Below are 21,120 nucleotides of genomic sequence, written 5' to 3'. Positions count from 1 at the left end.
CCGGGGACTGAACCACTACATAACCTACATGAACCACTGAGCCACTGCCGTCCCGATAATATCCTAAAGATTTTTGATATAAAATAAAAATCAATAGTTTTGATCCATGCTATTGTCGGCTACAAATAAACCTGTGCTACTTATGACTAGTTTTGTGGTCTATGGTCACATTTGTGGCAGTCGGTTGGGCAAGAGATTAAATGCTGTGCTTTAATGTTGCATACTTCTAGTAGGAAATATGATAGAGGACACCTGAACGGTAGATTTAAACAGCAGGGTCACCATCAGTTGCTGTCCCATAACAAACACCCTACTGTTACATTCCTGATCACTGTCCCACAGAGACACCTCATGTGTGACATCCTGCTTGCATCATGGTACTATAAGTCACACCTTTTTTCATAGTTTGGCTGGTCCTGCGACTTATTTATCAAAATTAATTTGACATGAACCAAGAGAAAACATTACCTTCTCCAGCCACGAGAGGGCGCTCTATGCTGCTCAGTGCTCCTGTAGCCTACACTGAGCAGCATAGAGCGCCCTCTCGCGGCTGTAGACGGTAATGTTTCCTCTCGGTTCTAAATAAATGCGACTTATAGTCCAGTGCGACTTATATGTTTTTTTCCTCATCATGACGTATTTTTGGACTGATGCGACTTATACTCAGGTGCGACTTATAGTCTGAAAAATACGGTAATCATGCTGATTATTCACATTTTTTAAAGCAAAGCGACCATCACAGGACAGGTTGAACAACTGGTGCTTTTAATCAGGGTTTAGATGAGCACAAACACAGCACTGAGATTCTCATAGGCAAAGCACTTCAACACATCAACATGACCAGATCCTCACGGGCATACAGTATCACACATGAACCATCAGCACATCCTCCAAAACATTTCACAGAAATTAAGACCTGTCAGTAATCTTTAACAGGGATTGTCCCTTAAACAGCAGCAACTCACAGATCTTCTGGAAAGGGATATTTTGAACTTATTTTCTACAATTTATAATTTCTTCTCATATTCCTTAAATGAAAGTAATTCATATGGGTTTGGAATTAAATGAGAATAAATAAACAATTGCTGAGTGAACTATCCCTTTAAATAATCATTGACAGCACAAAGTAACATCTCTCTTTTTTTAACTAAATATACATTTCAAAACTGTACATACATATGTATACTCCTTTAGACAATCCAAATAAAGAAAATTTTAGTCTGTTATTGCTTTAAACAGCCAGTTATCACCTGGAACAATGGGAATGTCTAAAACAACAGAGTGAGCACAACAATATTCAGCATGAAAGAAGGATCAGAAACCTTTAAGATTCAACAACACTATTATATACAGCAGAATGAGAGATGAAAAATGATCCAAAATGTAAGAATACGACCCTTACACTCAATATACGCTTGAAAAAGAGCAGCAGCATTTTGCTTGCATTACAGGATCAAGCTAATTTTGTCGCATCGACACAGCTTGCTTCCCATGTTAGGCTATTTTAATAGAGTTTTTCACGTCATTTCATGTGGTTTGACTGGTGTAGGGACATGAACACGGAATGGTTCTTGGTCCTAAAGGAGACGGACCAAAGAAACTGCTCAGGAACTTGTTACTCCAGTTCCAAAACATCATCTTCCAACAGGAGATCTTTTGATCTGCTTCTAAAATGTTATTTTTTTTGTCCATAGCCCTAAGTTAAAAGACACTTTTCAGATTTTCGACCAGTTTTGTATTGTTAAAAATGTCAGTAGTATATCAAAATGAACAACGTATAGTCTTTCTCCATGTTATCTGCAACCCAAATACACCAGTTTATGTCAAAAGTCTGTAAGATTGAGCAAAACACATCACCTGGCTGTCAACCGGCTTTTTGCTGGCAAATTAATGGAGAAAGAGTATAGATTGTGCATATACATTTTACTAATGACACCTTAAAACAAATCTGGTTGAAATATCAGTGAAATTGCCCTTTGTTGATGTTCAAAGCAGAGTCTGATGGTCACATTGTAGAATACATGAAAATCTGGCTCTCATTCACAGTTTGTGTCCATAGGGAAAGAACGGGGAACAAACAGGACAATTGAATCAAAATCATGATATGTCAAGACAAAATACATCATATATACAAAATTAAAAAAAAATTGTTAAATTACACAAACTGTTGGCATCTGTAACAGCCTCCGCAAAAATGCAGAAACAAGTTGTCCCTCATGCACAAATAAGTTAAAGAGACTGGAGGTGTTTTGTTGAGTCAGGTAAATCAGGCACATAACAGAGCGGTTCTTCTCAGCTTCCTTCAGAGCTGCTGCCCTCTGGGTCCGGTCTGAGTCCAGAGAAAGGCAGTCTGACGCAGTCTCTGGGAGTGGAATAGCACTGTTGAACTGGGGATTTAATCTGAGGTCTCTGGTACTCCGAGCAACTCCCGTTCTGCATGACGGGTTTCAGGATTTTAGGGCTGTCATAGATGTCCTCTGGGTAATTCCCCCTGTCTGTTTTGATGTGGGGTGTCCGATTGCTCCCGGCAAGCCCTCCGATCACTGTCCTACAGTTGCTGCCCTCCACTGCTCGAAACGACGGGCTTTTGTTTAGTACCATGCCTGGGACGCAGTAGCTGGGATCCAGAAGGAAGGGATCTTTGTGGAAGGCGTGGCGCTCAATGATGGGCGTGGCATACTCTGGCTCCTGATTGGTCAGTGGCAGGGCGTACTGGATGCCCGTCTGCAGGTGGTCGTAGTGAGAAGTAGCCTCGATGTCTTTGTCCTCAGTGTCCATGGGTCTGAACGTTGAGCCTTTGCGGGACACTGTGTCTGTGCCGAGCATGAGAGGCTGCTGGTACTCAGCTGAAGAGAAAGAAAAAAAAATATTCACTTAGTTTTTCTAAAAATGCCCCAATCTCTACTGTCAGTGTTATTTTACCATAGCATTTATTCAAATTCTGAATTTGATTAGTTTTATATTTTCAGTTTTAAGTTAAAATTTTAAGTTTTAACAATTTTGTTGTGTTCTTTTGTAAATTCATTTAGATTTTTTTTATATTTCTATATAGCTGTAATTTATCATTTAGCTTTAATTTTTATGATGATAAATTTGAGTAGTTTTAGTACTACATATTTTGTTAGTAGGCAATTTTTTTTAATTATTTATAATTCATTATGATTTAAGATCTAATTATTTATATTATTTCAGGTCTATTTTAATTACAGAAAACTATTTTTAATAATTTAAGAAAGGGCATATTATCGTTAACTAAAACTGAAACAATAAAAAAACATTACTTAAACATTAACTGAAAAAAAAACTTTATATGAAAATGACAAACATTTCTGAAATAAAATAAGTTTCTGAAATAAATTTTAATTGATACTAAAAGCAAAACTTAAACTATGCAAACATATAACTATACAGACATAAAAAACAGTAACAGAAAATATTAAAATGAAATCTATTTCAGAATTAAATAATAAAAAAATATAATAATTAAATTTAATAATAAAAAATATAAATGTAACACACAAATGATCCTAAAAAAAAAAAGTTACACTATTTGATGGTTCATACAGTGAAACTCAATGGAGTCCAATGTTGTATGAGGGTCAAAATGGTTTAAATATTCTTCAAAATATCTTCTTTCGTGCTCCAAAGAAGAAATTGTTTATGCCAAGCCAGACTGAAATCTACCTGGCTAACTAAGCAAGCAAATGATCAAAAATGAATGACATACAGTACTATAGTTCATTTTCACGCACGTTCCTGACAGCCTAAAAGAGGAATGACTAACACGGTAATAAAAACCAAAGTTTAGACAAATAAATTGTCTCAGCATGAATTACTTGAATGATATTTTTAGTATTTCTTCAAAGGGGCTTCAAGTCAAGCACTGGGCTTGAAATCAGACTGCCTGTAGTCTTGCATCAATAATTACAGCCCTGGAGGAGTGTAGGGGGAAAAGTGCCAATTACATTTTTTCATCTGGCTAGCTTTCAGGCAGTTACAATCATTTTAGAAAGCTGTTTTCCTTCTTCAGCTCACCGAAGGACCATAAATTGCCATACAAGTTGAAGCCCTTTATCAGACAATAAAAACTCCCCTCTCTGACTGTATTTAAAAAAAAAGTTAAAAATTAAAAACGCTCTGGCTTCAAGCGATAAAACAATCCTAAAACAAAGCGATAAATCACATCTCTTCAGTGTCAAGTGTCGTTTGTCTGACTATGACAAGCAAAGTGTGCTATGAAACATTCTTTTGGTCACTTGGGCTCTATTACCATCTTGGCTGCAGTGTTGAGAAGTATGTATCATTAAACTAAAATCAAATCAAATCAAAAAAAATTTCAGTTGAATGCTAGCAGCTCAAATGTTTTGTTGCTTTGGATTATTATATTAAAATTTGGGGCCAGTAATTTGTTGTTTTAATGTTTCTGAAAGAAGTCTTTTACACTTATCATCAAGTCTACATTTATTTATATTAAAAAGAGTAATATTGTGAAATATTATTACAATTTAAAATAACTATTTATATATTTAAGAATGTATTAAAAGAATATTTAAAGTTTAAAGTTTTAATGTTGAAAACAGTTGTGCTGCTTCATATTTTTGTGGAAAAAGTGATATATTTTTCCAGCTGGTTCTTTAACACTGGACGGCAAAAATCCCAAATTTCTGGTCAGTCTTTACCTGCCATTGCACTGGTTACCAGGTCCAGCTTCTGGATGGGGTCTTTCTCAGAGCTGTATTTGATGGTGAATTCTGTGGACTGGTGCCTGGCAAACGGCTGTTTTATCTTCCTCCAACAGCCTGTAGACAAGAATCATTCACTGTCAGCCAGTCTGTGAAAGATGGTTTATCTGTGTGTGAGTTGAGCAGCTAAGCCTTAGATTATACGTGTCTGAAAGGGCAAACCGCTATGTTTATTTGGAAGAAGGGATATGTCATGAAGACTAAAAATATTTTGTGCAGACTTGGGGAATGATAAAGGTAAAAATCATTCAGATCAGTCAGATTTGGTGAAGTCAGGTTTTATTCTTCCAAACGTGTGAATTCTATTATTTTAAGGATTTTATGTGACCCTTAAAAGTAATGAAAAAGATTACCAATAAAATAAACATTTTGGTGTCATTTACTAATTTCATCAATAGAACACAAAACAATATATTTACAAAAATGTTCAACAATGAAAAAATGTAGAACAGTGGCACCAAAAACAAAATTAAATCCAATGTTAAGTTATCATGAAAACCAACCAAAAATGTTGTCATTATTCATAAATGATAACAAACAATGTTTCACATACAAAGCTATCATATGGCTTTAGAAGGGCACATTTAAATGTTAAAAAAGCTTAAATATTCTTCCAAACTGTCTTAGAAAAATATATATATATTCATTATACCCTTTAGTAACCATTTATAATGTATCATACATCACTGCTTTATGTTACCACTTTTTTTCATAAAGTAATCAAATAACTTCAGAAGATTGCTTTTATGGTGATGTTATCGGCACCACTGCTCTCTATCTATTCTCGTTGTATAAAAAAGTGCAATTTGAACATTTTTGTAAACATCTTGCGTTGTGTTCCACTGAGGAAACAAGTCATATGTTTATAACAGCTTTGGTTTTGATAATTATTACTTTAAATGTTCCAACCAGTTCATTAAAAGCGACCTGTTTTACCTGTATGTGTCTCCGCAGAGCCATATGTGTTCCCCTTTGTCTTCTTACTATGGAACAATGAAAAACACCATCGTCAGAGCACAGGTGGCAAAGTCTAGGGTCTCTCACCACCTTCATCATTCTTAAACAACAGAAGCAGCCTAACAATTCCCTTGAAACACTCCATTCATTCATCTTCATTTCCCCACAATGTCCCTGAGCTCTCTCTCGGGGGATTAATGCAGCTGGCACATCTCCTGACACTGACCTTTGACCCTCAACCCCCCTTCATCCCCTGCAGCCCTCAATCTCCCCTTTCTTTATGAATCTAAACACCGCTGCAATGTGTTGCTGAGGAATCACAACAGGCCACACATGGTTTGCTCGTATCAGCTTTTATTGACACCAGTGGCTGTGGTATCTATTAGGGCAGGCTGGGAATCACTGGTGCATGTGCATACGCAATAGTGAGACTGTGTCTGCTGTGTTTGATAACAGGGCTAGCAACAGACTGTAGCTGAACTGAGATAAGCTTGCCGTGCTTCAATGAATGTTAACATATCGGACTTTACCACCCTCTCACGTCAGACACAACATGGAGAACACAGACAAAATAGTCTTAACTTTCATCCTTTCTTCTTTCAAGTCAACATGAAAATAAAAACTGACCTATTTACTATGCTAATACACAGTGAAGGTTAGGTAATCATTACAGAGGTCATTTACATCTCGAAAAGGCTTAAAAGTAGGGTAGCAAACGGACTTCAGGGAAAATATAAACAAATACGGCAACTTCAGAAATGTAAGAAAACTGACTTACGTGTATAGCATTTTAACCACACAGATTCCCACAAGGAGCAGGACCACAAGCAGAATGGTTGGCACAAGTATTATGACCAGATTAACTGAAAACGAAGAAAATGAAAAGATATTAATGATCACAAAGAAAAAACACCCTTTGCATTTATGTACATGGTCAAGTATTTTTGAACCATTATTGTTATATATAGTTATTATAGTGCGTGTATGTATTAAATCATTTTAATCCATACTGGATTCTGATTGGCTGGCAGGTATGCATTAAAACCATTTAATACAGAGGTGGTTCCAAGTCAGTTTAATCACCGTTCCATATTAATGTGCTGCTTTAATTGATGCACACAAACACACACACACACACACACACACACACAAAATACTGTACAAATATAACAAGTGTTATGTGTTATCTTAGTGTCAATGATGTACTATTAAAATTATTATTTATATTTTGAATAACATTTAGATTTTATTTTTAGATATTACGGTTTCTTTTTAATTGTAGTTCAAATGTTGCTAATTTAGTTTTTTTAAATATGTTTATAGTAAGTTATTTTAATAAAAATTTGAAACTAAATGAAAATGAGAAATGTTGCCTTTTCCAGGTCTCCAGAAATATCCGCGTCCACAGAGACCACAAAATGATGTAGTATACATATCAGACCAGTATGTGGCGCTGTAATTCTGCCACAGAGATACACTAAAAATGGAGAAGACTATGTGCATAAACCTTGTGTGCGGTGTACAAATTAACATGGAACAATAGATTTATTAATCTGTTACGTGACGTAGCGGTGTCTGACTAGGGGTGAGACGTGGGCTGATAATGTCATCATTTCAGAAAATATATATGCATTCGTGGTCCACATGAAAATGCAAGTTCGGCGTTTTCAGATTTATCTACTCTGGGACCCGGTTTCAAAAAATATCGGTTTCACTCTCCCAAAACGCCGGATCTGCATGGACGAAATGCTAAACGCGTCTCCATGTGGAACGGGGCCTAAGTAAATAATAAGTAAGTAATTCACTTTTTATGGTTATAGTTAATGAAATTAAAGCCCTGAGGTAGACAACAAAAGAAAATGTCTTGAGAAAAAATAAGCGTTTAGCTGAAATTTGAATAATAGTAGTAGGGAAATATTTGTGGGTTGTCAGACATTTGTCCTGTACATCTGTAACATAATATGTAATAATTCATAGCTTGTTCTTAAAATCATACCAAGATCAGCGTGAGAGGCCAGTGGCCTGTGAATGGACTGTGTAGGCCGGGCCTCCTGCGTCACTGTAGATGATGAATTCACTGCATAAGGAGAAACAGTGGTTTAGTGAACATTTCTAATGAGAGAAATAAGGTGGTGAAGCCTTTGTGTCTCAGACATCCACCTGGGATGGGTTTAACGTAAGGACAGCCCAGAAGCTGCAATCTCATAGCGATTATCCGGTGCCACTGTTGAGGTACGACTCGAATGCTTCGTGCTACGATGGAGGGATGGAAGGTGTTGCGTGTTTGGTGGAGGCTGTCAGTATTTCCTTCAAAGATCTGAAATAAAATACAACACTGTATAATCAAACAATTTTTGTCTATACAGTTGAAAAAGCTAAATCTATCTATCTACCTCTATAATGTTAGGGAAAAATGTAAACCAAACATATTATAATAATCAATTAAAAAAATATATTATTAATTGTATATATTAGGTTTTATTGAACATGATTATGTAGTGAATTAAATAAAGTCTTACCATTTCATCAGAGTTGTTATACTGGACAAATGTTCGCCAGCGACTCCGATCTTTGTACTCGATCTTATAGTTTTTTACAAAATATTCAAAGCCTGTGATGGTCAAGCCTGTGGTCTGAATACCTATGAAACAAAAACATGACTCCGAATTATTTCATCGTCTAGTCACACAACATTTAGCCTCAAATGCTCCTGAGGAACTTGATGCAAGCGCTCAACCAGCTGAGGAATGTGACAGCATGTAGGCTGAAGACTTCACTTCAGAGTGCATCACAGTGGAAAACTGTGGCTGGCCTCCTTCACTTATTAAACACATTCCTGAGGGAAACACTCAAGTGGCATGTTCCCAGCAGACACAGAAAGACCCCAAGGCCTGTTATTACTCTCCAACATTAACTACATCTCAGGCGAGAGGACACCACTGAGATGACAGGAGCAATTCAAAGTGTGAAGTTGTGAGACTGAAGTGTGATGACTTGAAAGTTGGAAAGGAAGTTACTCATCATCAAAAAGTTAAAGAATCAAGCACTATTTTTTAAGTCACTGGTGTCCATTCTTGTGGTTGAAGATGAATATATTTAAAAACTAAACAAGCAGTTAAGATAAATGATAAAATACACAAATGTGGTTCTGACAGGATGAGCAAAGCATAACCCATAATTCTTCCAACTCCTACGTGAAAAATGACCACTTGGATGGCTTTTGGACGCCCGACACTAGTGAGAAGTGTAATTTATTGTCATTTCAAAGATGACAGAGTGAAGCAATGTTCTATTGTTTGTTTTGGGAGAATTATGAGTTATGAGTTACGACTGGAACATTGTGGGATATCTCAGTACTTCAACTATATACTCGCATAAAGCGATTTACAGTTTGGTGTTGGTAAGATTTCTTAATGTTTTTGAAATACATAAATACATTTCTTAAGCTCGACAAGGCATTTATTTGATAGAAAAATACAATAATATTGTGAAATATTACAATTTAATTGTATAACTGTTTTCTATTTGAATATAGTATTTAAACTTTATGTTGGTCCATGATCCTTCAGTAACAATTCTAATATGTCAGTTTGCTGCTAAAGAAACATTTCTTACTGTCAATATTCTTTTGTGGAAAGCGTAATACATTCGAAATTCAAACAGCTTTTATTTGAAATGTAATTTTTTTGTAATACAGTTAATGTCTCTATGGTCACTTTTGACAAATTTTATGTGTTCTTAGCACTGAATGAAAGTATACATTTCTTTCTTTCCAAAAACAAAAATCTTACTGACCCAAAGTGTTTCAACAGCACTGTACATTACAGCGATTTTACAGTGTTTAAGTGTGATCCTAATATATAACACTAGCAATAGTTTCTTGTGGCTCACTACTTTCATTTATCCTACTCTCTACAGCAATACATAAAAACAAAAAACATGCATTTTTCATGCATGTTGACAAAAGCTTTCTCAGAAAAAAATGCAGAGTGGTGACCCCACAGATAAAGAGATGCTTTTTCTCTAGATTTATTTAGCCTAACAAATTTCCGCCATCATCACAACGATAACAGAGCTTCCTCTTTGTTTCCCTCAGGGTCATCGTGTCCAAAAGCACAGATTCCCTCTGACAGGAGACAAAGTGAGCATTCTCTTACAACTTGAGCTGTATGAAATTAACTGGGTTTTGCTGTCTACACACAGTTGTGCTCAAAATAAACGTGTCCGGCGTGTTCCTAAATTTAAATGTGCTTTTGTAAGAGGGTTTGTATTTGTGATGAATGGACAAAGAGTGCTTTTATGTAATACCAGGAACTGTTCAAACGATGCAGATACCAGTTAGCAGTCGGGGAGGGGTGAGTGTGTAATGCTCGGCACTCAGAGCTGATCACGAGAAAGACCTTTTTGTGAGGATAATTACACTTTCTGGAACCAAATGTGGGTCTTTCCCACATGTTTGCGTGTTTGTTCTGATATGATAGCATTACATTTCTTCCTGAAGTTCGGAAAAGCTCTTAAATGATGCATTGGGAAAGCCAAATCTTGAGGTGTTAAAGAGGACACTGGCACAGTCAGGTGACCCAGAGACGAACAATCATGTCAATAAAATCAGGTTATGAAGGTTACAAGTATTACCTGTGATCCTCCTCTTTTCTCCGAGGTCAATCTGGAGCCATTTCGGATAGTTATTTTTAAAATCATCAGCAACACCTGGTTGGGTGCTATAAGGAAACCAGTGGACTTCAGACCCGTCAGAAGAGATGTTGTGTGATGACAGGTTTGTATTAGTGCTCACATGTTGAAGAACAGTCTGTTGGCTGCAATCTGTAAAAGAGAGAACATTGAAAGATTTACATAAATTTAAAAGTTTGGGGTCTCTAAATTTTTTCATACTTTTATTGATCAAAAGTGACAGTAAAGACTTGAAAACTGTTAAAACTCAATTTTAAATAAATGCTGTTCTTTTGAACTTTTCGTGCATCAAAGAATCCAAAAAAATTATTCACACTTTCGATGATTTCTATGAAATGATTCACACTGCACAACTGTTTTCAACACTGATAAAAAAGAGCAGCAAATCAGCATATTAGAATTTAATATGCAAAACCACTATTTCTAAATTTTAATATTAATTCACAATATCAGTGTATTTTTTTATAAAATAAACACAGGCTTGTTGAGCATAACAGGCTTCTCTGTGTCAGCTATTGTGCCACATGTGCAACTATGGTGACATATTAATGAATTCCAACTTGCATTAAAAAAAAAAGAACATCAAAAGAGAGTAATGTCAGTTTAAATCGTGTCTACTCTAGTGCTCGCTTTTAACATAATGAAACACACATGTTGAGCAAAAACTCAGTGACGTTTACATTGACTCAACAGGAAGCCCTGAGCTCTTAAAATACCCACCATGTGTACAGTTAAATGAAGACGTATGTGCTATGAACACACCAATATTACAATAAAAGAGGGGGGAAAGACCCACATCCTTTAAAGAGAGAAAAACAGGGCCAATACATCCTGTTGCTTAGTCCCGGAAACTCAGGAAGAAGACAAGGAGAATCTCAGCAGGGGGTCAGAAAAGATCCCTGATTGGAGTACAGTGGGGTCTGAAAGTCTGCAAACTCCAGAGATGATGCTTATGTTTTTAATGTATTTTACTATCCTTAATAACCTAATAAATACCAAGAAATCATCAGTAATTTTTACATCATAAAGTTTCTTTGTTTCAACTTTTTCCAAATTCTAAAACGGTTCATTTTCAGCATTAAACAGGAGTTTAGTTAGACTTAAAAACGCCACAGAATTGCATCTCGATACCTTCAAGGTCTCGTCTCCCAGGCTACAGTTTGTGAGTGATAACATCTAGCTAGGGGGTTGATGAGGGTAGGATGCTCACTTAATGGTAGTAGTCATTGCCGGGTGCATGGCTGTGCTTTAAACTAATTGGATTAATGGCAATCAATTGACATGGATCGATTGATGTCCACACATCTATCAGCTCCTGTCATTAGAAACTCATGCAATATATCAACAATTCACACTGAATACAAATCCACTTCTGACCAGAAGAGATTAGGGTCATAACGATCAGGAAAGGTACTTCCACAAATCTATAACAACGACTGACTAAAGCTTGTGCGTATCACTAAAGCAAATAGGGAACAGTCAATGTGTATCCAGGTTGACAACAGGAAATATTCTCTTAAAAATAATTTTTTGGCACCTCTAACATCAATGGAACCTTTCCATTTCACAAAAGATAGGTTCTTTAGATTTTAAAATGTTCTTCACACTAAGAAAACAATGGTTATTTTAGGACCTTGAAGGAAAGGTTCATTAGGGAGCCAAAAATAATAATTCTGTGGCATTGCTGTGAAAACCTTTTGGAACATTTATTTTTAAGAGTGTAAGTAGGGAAGTGGACGTTCTACTTGTACAACCAATGGAAATTAGGACACAGGCGCCTTTGAACTGACTAGACTTTAGAATTTAGAATTTTGTAAAAAATGGTGAACCCCCACAAGAATTTTGAATCTGAATTGACTGAATTGCATTCAACAATCACACAACAGAAAATTTTAATTAGTCCAAACAGTTCATTTGTACTAATTCTAAAGATCTTTTTTTTTTTTGTGATTAAATATTTTTCGGATTATTATTTATAGGCAGTGGCTATTTGCACTAAGTGTAAATATCAGCATTTTTAGTGATATGGTATTTACACTACGTGCAAATATCTATAGATTATTTACACTGTTAAAATTTTACTACTTAATGCAAATAGTGGCAATTATCTGCACCTCAGTATTGTAGTATATTGTAAAACAGTAATTTTAATTCAAATTATTAAATGAATGCCACCTTATTGGGACAATAAAGCCATCCCTACACCTATCCTATCCCTACCCGATACTTTATTTTCAACTTTTTGATTATAATATCCATTTTCATTGAAAATAAATGCTTTTCTGAAAAAACAAACACTTCACACATTTTTCCATCTGGGCCACTGGAGCTGATGATTGCAGGTTGTCTTTTGCAGTGTTGACTAGCCGAATCACATGTGGTGGGCGGAGTTAGTGTAAATAGCTTCAGCCAACAAGGCAGGCTATTTGCACTTAGTGTAAATAGACACTCCATTATTTATATATCTTTATAAGTTAGTTAAATTGTCAAAATTAGCCATATTGTTTTGCATAACATTTTAATCTATTAGTTTATTATATTGAGTAAATAAATAAAAAATTGTATGTCATTCTCAATTTAGCAGCCTGCACAACCATGGAAGGTATACATTTGGAGCAAGTGTTGGCACATGCACACATTTGGCAACCGCTGTGAGAGTTTGATTCATCCTCTTCTGCAGAGCTGCATGAAGCACGTCGGCACAGGTAAATGGCAACCGGTCTGTGCCAGACTCAAACAGCCAGAGAAAAACTAACTAGGGTGATAAGATATTCCCACGCCTTTCATTCACCCTAATAAAGAGCTAACAGTGCTTCCCATATCCGAATCGGTAAAAAAAAACCTGTTGGGCCAGCACAATGTGTTTAAACTACTTCCTTTTTTGCAGAGGTGCAGATATACCAGTCAAACAACACTGTAACACACAGCGGCAGCAGGAATAACAGCAGGTGGCGAAAACTATTCATGTCAACACAGTTCAAGAAATAATAGGATTAATCTTACACCAATATGTGTGCTCAATTCACATCACCATTGAACCACAAAACAAAAGTGCTTACCATTTATCACAAACGTGAAGAGGGTCTCAGACAACGAGCCACTGAAAGACAAGGAAAAACAGATATCAGTGAGCACTGAGCATTTTAGACACAAAATATCATTATTACAGTTAATTAAGGCCCTTGTCATGTGAAAGTAATGCCTAGAGGGGCTAAAAGGGAGATTCCCATTGTCAACCCCGTTGCGTTGCCAAATTCAGACGACCTCCCTCACTGCATCCCTCATCTCCCCATCTGACAGGAGAACTGGGGTACAGCTGGGCCGGTGAAAAGAGCAGTGTGCTGTAATTAGAGAGGAACAGGCCGGGAAATTGCATCTCTGTCATGCATTACTTAAAAACCTGTCATTATCACAGGCTTCCTGGATGTGATTACTTTTTCATTACTTTTATGGCAGTCGAGCAAACCGTTTCAGAGTTCAGGGAACAAAGTGGTTTATGACAGCGTGAATGAAACCGAAATAGGATACGGCGAGTGGTGTGCCAACAACAACAAAATAATAGATAAATGTTTGAAGCCTGAGAATATAAGCAATAAACTGCTGGTGACAGATATATAATCTAATAAAATCCACGGAAAAATGAATCAAGTGCTGATCAGAGTCTCCAGACTGCAAAAAAAGTTTAAGTGTGTGCAGTAAAAAATGTGGAAAGCCTGAGTTCAAAACCCAAGCAATGTAAATACAGGAACTGATATTGATTGTAGTTATTCATTTAGGTTAAAGCGGACCCTGAGGACCGCTACACCATCAACATAATCTCCTTAGACTGGAGATGATGGGTTTAGTTTGAATAATCAATAGGTTTGTGAAATAAATGGCTAATCCACAAGTGCAACTTCATGATTTGCATTAACATTTTAAGTGCTTGCTAAGACAAGCAACACTATTGCTATTTCTCTATTCCTCATAATTTGGTTCAGTTAGAGAATAAATTAAGTGCATTAAAATAAATAATTAGTAAATGTGTAAATAAATAATACAAAATTAAATAACCCACATCCAGGACAGACACCCTAGCGATCACAGAAATGCACTTCCAAACAAACAGAAATCCCAGTAACTATATAGCAATGATCTAGCAGGCAGAAACAATATAACAATGCAATAAAATGCATTCAGAACACCTAATAACTGCATAACAATGTACTTATAATCCAGAACACACTAGGCAGCACATGGCAAAGCACCAAAATCCATTCAGAACATCCAGTAACTTTCTAAACTAGAACCCCTGAACTAGTGATGTTGGTGGCTTGGTGGAGAAATGTAGTCTCACAACACATATGTGAACAACAACAGGCTGCTAACAAACTGTGAAAACAGAGCTCAGCAAAAGCGGCAGTGGACGAAAAATAAAACCACACACTAGACTTGGACAGATTATAATCAGTATTTGTACCAGGTATTAAATGGATCAAAGTATATCTGGCTTTAGAGAGCTGCCTATTGTCCTCCTAATAAATCACTCCTCAATGGACACTTCAAGCACTCCTCAGAGACTATAACGGGAGGCAATCCTGATTTCTTTATCAACCTGCCCCCCAATTCCATGAAGACAAATCGCAATGGAAACCACAACAGTGCATACAGAGTATCCCTCACATTAGGTAGTAACTGAACCATTCATCATGCAAAAGAAGGAAGGAATCACCACTTAATAATAACTGCTATAGTCCTAGAGAACCTACCAAGGTTACATCCAGCCACAGCCGTTAGATGAAGTGCCAGAATAAGACATGTTGCGACTTGTCAGGGGAACTTGTAAGACAGACTATTTCAATTTTTTTAACTCTTACCTGTTTTTTTCTGCCAAACTTACAGTAAACACACACTCCAAACAGTAAATCCACTTGAGATGGAAGTTACATACTTTATTTCTTTTTATACAGGGAAAGCCCACATGCTGGGGCTTTAATCACATTGATTTCTGACTTACCCAAGAATATAAAAGCATTCTGTAGCATAGATAAAATCTGAGGCTTCAAGATTCTGTCACAGAGAAAGACCACAGAAACCACTGCAGTAACTCACTCTTTTGACTGGATGCCGTTGGCTCTGACCGCAGGGTAACGACTGAGCCCTCGGTGCTTCTCCACTGTAACTGGTCCTCCAAACTGATCCATGATGACCCCAGCATGCACCGCTGCTTTACACAAAACTGATGTCTGAAATAGAAAGTACAGAAAGCACTCAGACACAACATGAAGGGACAGACAGAGAAGGGACAGAGATTGGCCTATAAGACATAACAAGTGTTTCTTTACTCATACACATCAAAAAAAAAAATGTAATCAAACTTTCCTTTAAAACGAATCTAAATTGTTTTGATTTTTTTCTCTCTCCAAATTTTAGACCAATATGGCAATTCAAATAAGTTGACAATAACAATTTTAGAACAATACAGATAAAACCAGTTTTCTTCATATTATAGCAATTAATAAAAAAGAATATTATGTTGTCTAAGAAAAAAAAAATGCTCATTAGAAAAAATTAGAGCATTATACTGTACAATAGGGGTGACCCTGAATAGTCGACGATTCGATGCTTCGATTGGAGGAGCCTGATTCGACCACCAGTCTCAAGTGTTATGATTATGCCATTTTAACTATATGGGGGAGCTCAAATGTCTGATTTCACATAGAACTAACGGTTTTCTCCCAATAAGTTAATATACAGCCTATTATGATAAAGCAGTGAATAAGAATTTGAAAAGAAAGAAGCTTCAAATAAATATTTTTAAAGTGCGTGAATAAATCCAACCACCCCTGTAGATTTATGTTTAATTTTCCATAATACTGTACGTGACCGACAGCATCTTGGTGGCAGTGATTTAAAACTTTAACAAGACTCAAACTGACACAGATAGGTTTTTTTTCGATCAGGTAAGTTACAAGTGATTTTTTTAAAATTCCAGCCGCTTTATATATATTGTAGATAAATTATTTACGTGATATAAGATGCATTTGGTTTTGGCGTCCACAAAATGAGTTTACTCAGAGCCGCACAGATATGTTCATGTGCATTCTGGCCCTTTTTGCAGCATATAAATCCTAACATTAACATTATGTTGTATACATAACAAAGCGCATTCTATATGAAATTATGAGTTTAATCCCATTGATTAAAAACTTGCTATCAAATGCGTCACTCTTCAGCATGTGCCGCTCAAAACAGAAATGCAGAACATTAGACTATAGGCTACCGTTATAATGAGAGCACTGTTGTGAAAAAAAAAGGCAATTGTTAGGATTTCTCTGACGTTTAGTGTTAACTATCTTTTAATCAAAACATAAAACATGATTTATTCCATTTGTATCTGCAAGGCATACATTTCCCATGTGTTAACATCAGTAATAATGGCTGTTGAATGTCTGATACGACTCCCAAAAATATGATTCGACTATCAGTTGAATATTGGCTGGATTCGAAAATTCAGATTCGACTCTGGAAATCCTTAGTCGGGGACACCCTTACTGTACATTATTAAAAAGAAAATCTATATTCATACACACATGCATGCATATATAAAAACCTATTTATATACAACATAAATACATACATTGCAGGTCAAAAGTTGAATTTTTTTTTTTTTACAGTTGTTAAGACTATTTATTTGTTAAAAATACAGTAAAAATAGTACTATTGTGAAATTTTATTACAACTGAAAAACACCTTTCTATTTTAATACACTTTAAAATGTAATGTTTCTGTAATTATGTATTATTATTTTTTCTTCTATATGATCAGCATCCCTAAAAGAAACCGGATTCAAAAAAATAAACATTTTTGCCAATCATTTCACGTTGTAAGTGCACTATCTCCGCTACCATAAAACACCCATATGCGTACTTCTAGCACAGGCATTCAATTCAGTTTGCTCTGGTATTTCATAATTACTAAAACATAACTTACATAAAGCATGCATGTTTTTAGTAACAACATCGATTCATTTAAATTTCTGACTGAGGAGGGCTTTATAATTTCATTCTGAGGCAACAATTACAGTAATTGTGGCACCCAGTGGAAATGCTTAGCATTCCTTAGCTACCACTGCTAATGCTAGTCACAGAAAATGCCATAGCATGAATAACCTTTTTAAGGCCATTTTACTTAACAGGCCAATGAGGCAAGGTAACAGTCATAATGGGATTTGAACACTGTGATCTGAAATCAGATTATGATCATTTGAATTGTGTTGAGTAACCCTGAGCTCTGACCCTGAGAGAACATGCATGACCTCTAAATGCGACCCTGGACCACAAAACCAGTCTTAAGTGTCAAATTTTTGAAATTGAGATTTATACATCATTTGAAAGCTGAATAAAATAAGCTTTCCATTGATGCATGTTAGGATCAGACAATATTTATACGAGATATAATTATAAAAAAAAAAATCTGGAATCTGAGGGTGCAAAAAATAAATAAATAAATATCTTGAAGTTGTCCAGATGAATTCTTAGCAATCTTCATGGAACATGATCTTTACTTAATATTCTAATGATTTTCGGCATAAAATAAAAATTTATCATTTTGACCCATAAAATGCTTATTTGGCTATTGCTAAAAATATACCCAGCGACTTAAGACTTAAGGTTTTGTGGTCCAGGGTCACAAATGTGGATGTTTCTTAATATCCATCTGCAATATGTAATTTTTTACTTGCTCATCTGCAACATGCCAAAAACTTTCTTCCTTTTTTCATATTAAATATTAACCACACAAGTTTTTGCTACTTTTGAATATTTAAAAGTAAATTTTACTTTGAATCTTAAAGCTGAAGATAAAATGAATGTAAAAAATGTAAATAAATAAATGAACTTTCCAGAAGCAAGCTCACTTAAAAAGTTTGAGCAAAATGACTATGGCAGAAAGACTGAATAAAAGTATGTATGGTCTTTGGGGTGGTCCGGTGTTTTACATTGAGCCCATTAGCCACTTGCAAATTATTACTGTGATGAGGTAACAGAAGACGTATTGTGTGTTATCAGCAGAAACAGCTGCTTTGCATTCAGACAGAGATGCTTCATTAACCTGAACATGTCTCCTCCAGTCAGGGCCATAAATACAACCCTATCTTACAACTGCAGTCATTACCTTTGTTTTATGATGCATAAAAGTTGTGCTGGCCCATGCAAAACACTACTGCAATGCTACATTGTTCTGGGTGCTTTTAGTGTGGTGCTATGTAGTTGCTATAATGTACTGGATTTTTACTAAATTCCATTAAAAAAAAAAAAGTTGGGAAAAAAATTCCAACATGGCAGTTACATGAAAAGCCCTTAACCACACAAAACATGGTTAGTTTAATAAATGTAAATTATTTAACAATTAGTCATAGCTACATAAATACTGTTTAAAGAATAACTTCTAAAAAGAAAACATATAGGTCATTTTCTCTTTGCACTTCTAGTTTTAAATAGACTACATATCCAGTCAGACCAGGGCCTGAATCAGGGGCCTGAATTTTGTTTTGGAAAATGGGGGGGGGGGGGGGGGGGTATTCCCCTTTTAGGTGGCTCTTATTGGGGGGGGGGGGGGGGGGGTATTTTGAGGGGGGGGTTAGGGTATTTTTTTCCTCACCCAGTGTATTTGTTTTACAATTTATAATGTTGTTGATTCATATTTATATTGTGAGGAAGATAGTTAAAAAAAAAAAAACTTTCAAACTCTGAATTGAATTTATTTTAACTAAAAAAGACAAGTAAACAGTAAGTAATAAAATAAGAATAAATTAATGAAAAGCAATGGCACAAACAAATATAAGAAAACACAACTTAAATTAACTGTGCTTTACGTTTTTTCAGGTAGGTTTAACAGTAATATTCAGGCACAGAAACAGAATAATCTATTTAACTTTAAAATAACACTGGTTAGTCTTTAATGTGTAAATACACATTAATGACAGACTGCAACAGGTTTATTAAAGTTGCTGTCTCTTTAAGACCTCATGTATGGATCAAACTGTTACACACAAGTTTTGTTTTTTAACAGTTTCCCAGGGCTCCAGACTGCGATCATTTTTTCTGCCTGTGTGGCTAAATTTTGTGAGTGGTTGCACTGGCGCGACCACCACGTTGTTCAACTTATAAGCGCTGCCTTTTCTGTTGCATTTGAGAAACATCAAAAAGCAAACTAAACTGAAGCATAACGAAACCACACTACTCGTTTGAACTGCGCAGTGCTTCGAGTGTAGAGCCTGGTTTATACTCACAACGCCAGCACAAGCGCGAAGGTGCATGCAGCAAAAATTACGCGAATATTAAGGGAACGATCGATGGTTTTCATGCTCCAGTAAAGTAAAAGACCGCTTCTTAAACTGCAGAAAGTGAACATGTTTGTAATCTTGTGGGAAAAACACATGCAGCAGTCAATGACAACAAGTTTAGTTTTACTTTTTTTTTTTTTAAAGCTTGTCATCTTTGCTGTTTACCTCACATTACGCTATGGAGGCTCTTATTATTATTCTTTATTTGATTCCTCAGTGTTTGCTAAACATTCTGTAAGTTATCAGTGGGTAGCATATAATACAGCATGTGTATGCCATGCCTCATCTTATTAGTTTTTGTTAATAAACATTTTGTAAGCTAGTTTGTCATTGTATCTTACTTTTTTATTGATGTTGGGCTTTTTAATTAAGAGTAACTACAATTGTTTGTTTTAGAATGAGTCGGGAGCTTTGGTTTACAATAACTTAATAGCCTGTATACTGACAGTGTTTAGTATAAATCGAATGCTTACATGTATACTAATCAAGATGGGCATTTTGACATATTTTTGTATGTCTTTCGCAATAAGGCATGTGCTCTCAGGTGCGTCTCTATGTGTGCGCTTTGGGTGTGAGTCGGCTCAGAGAAAGGGTCTCACAGTCACAGAGAGCGCAAGTACTGAATTGAGCACTTGAATGTTTAAAATGGTAAGACTCAAAAGTATGTGCAAATGATACATTCCGTCATCTGTCGCGAGCATCCTTCACGTTCAAATATTTGCGGGAATTTCCAGTGTTACAAGCTCAAAAACTGGGAATCAGTAGAATTATGCATGATCCAAACGCCGAAATTCAAACCCTGTGGACGTATGTTGTAGATGCAAAAATGCTGTATCTGAAGATCATTTGAATTGATTCTGAAAATTCCACTTAAGCATAGGTTACAAACTTCACATTCACAAAATTAATTATTTCTGGTCTGCCATGTGTTGAAGATAGTGAAAACATGTCTATAGTAATTGTAAAACGTAACCTTGCAACACTTATTTTTTTTTGTTGATTTGTTTGCTCTAACGCTTATTTGTTTATTAACTGACTACTGTATTGCTGTCACTCATATGTAGCTTCTTTAAGCCAATATTAAATCCTCATTCTTAAACATCCTTAGAAGGAACTTTTGTATAGTGACTATTTCAGTGACAATATGAGCTTGAGACAAATCTCCTCACAGCATAATGGGTCACAGCATGAAGGGAGCTTTCCACTTTTTATACAAGAATTAATGAAACAACCTGGTTACAACAAACACATACACTGCCATTCAAAAGCCTTTGGTCAGTCCAATTTTTTTTAAGTCTCATACTCAGCCAGGCTGCATTTATTAATGAAAAAAGTTATTCATTTATTTAAAAAAAGTAAATTTAAAAAATCATAATGATAGCAAAACTAGTAGTAAGCATGTAC

At 35.8% G+C, this 21,120-nt stretch overlaps 1 protein-coding gene across 2 annotated transcripts in view; it reads right to left on the bottom strand.

The window, feature by feature from the left end:
- Positions 1–2,147: 2,147 nt before the first annotated feature.
- Positions 2,148–21,120, bottom strand: part of LOC132106517 (discoidin, CUB and LCCL domain-containing protein 1-like) — a 32,657-nt gene continuing 13,684 nt past the window's right edge. For both annotated transcript variants that reach the window (XM_059512269.1, XM_059512270.1), the window contains exons 6-15: positions 15,483–15,616; positions 13,451–13,491; positions 10,335–10,523; positions 8,219–8,340; positions 7,860–8,016; positions 7,696–7,776; positions 6,478–6,562; positions 5,679–5,725; positions 4,680–4,799; positions 2,148–2,846 (exon numbers count right to left, since the gene is read on the bottom strand). In XM_059512269.1, the coding sequence (XP_059368252.1) occupies positions 2,293–2,846; positions 4,680–4,799; positions 5,679–5,725; positions 6,478–6,562; positions 7,696–7,776; positions 7,860–8,016; positions 8,219–8,340; positions 10,335–10,523; positions 13,451–13,491; positions 15,483–15,616 (1,530 nt within the window). In that variant the 3' untranslated portion in view covers positions 2,148–2,292. The remainder of the gene's footprint in view (positions 2,847–4,679; positions 4,800–5,678; positions 5,726–6,477; positions 6,563–7,695; positions 7,777–7,859; positions 8,017–8,218; positions 8,341–10,334; positions 10,524–13,450; positions 13,492–15,482; positions 15,617–21,120) is intronic.

Source organism: Carassius carassius, chromosome 27 (assembly GCF_963082965.1).
Source record: "Carassius carassius chromosome 27, fCarCar2.1, whole genome shotgun sequence".
Classification (NCBI taxonomy): domain Eukaryota; kingdom Metazoa; phylum Chordata; class Actinopteri; order Cypriniformes; family Cyprinidae; genus Carassius; species Carassius carassius.
The sequence above is the reverse complement of the archived record's forward strand: the minus strand, read 5'-3'. Positions and strand labels throughout refer to the sequence as shown.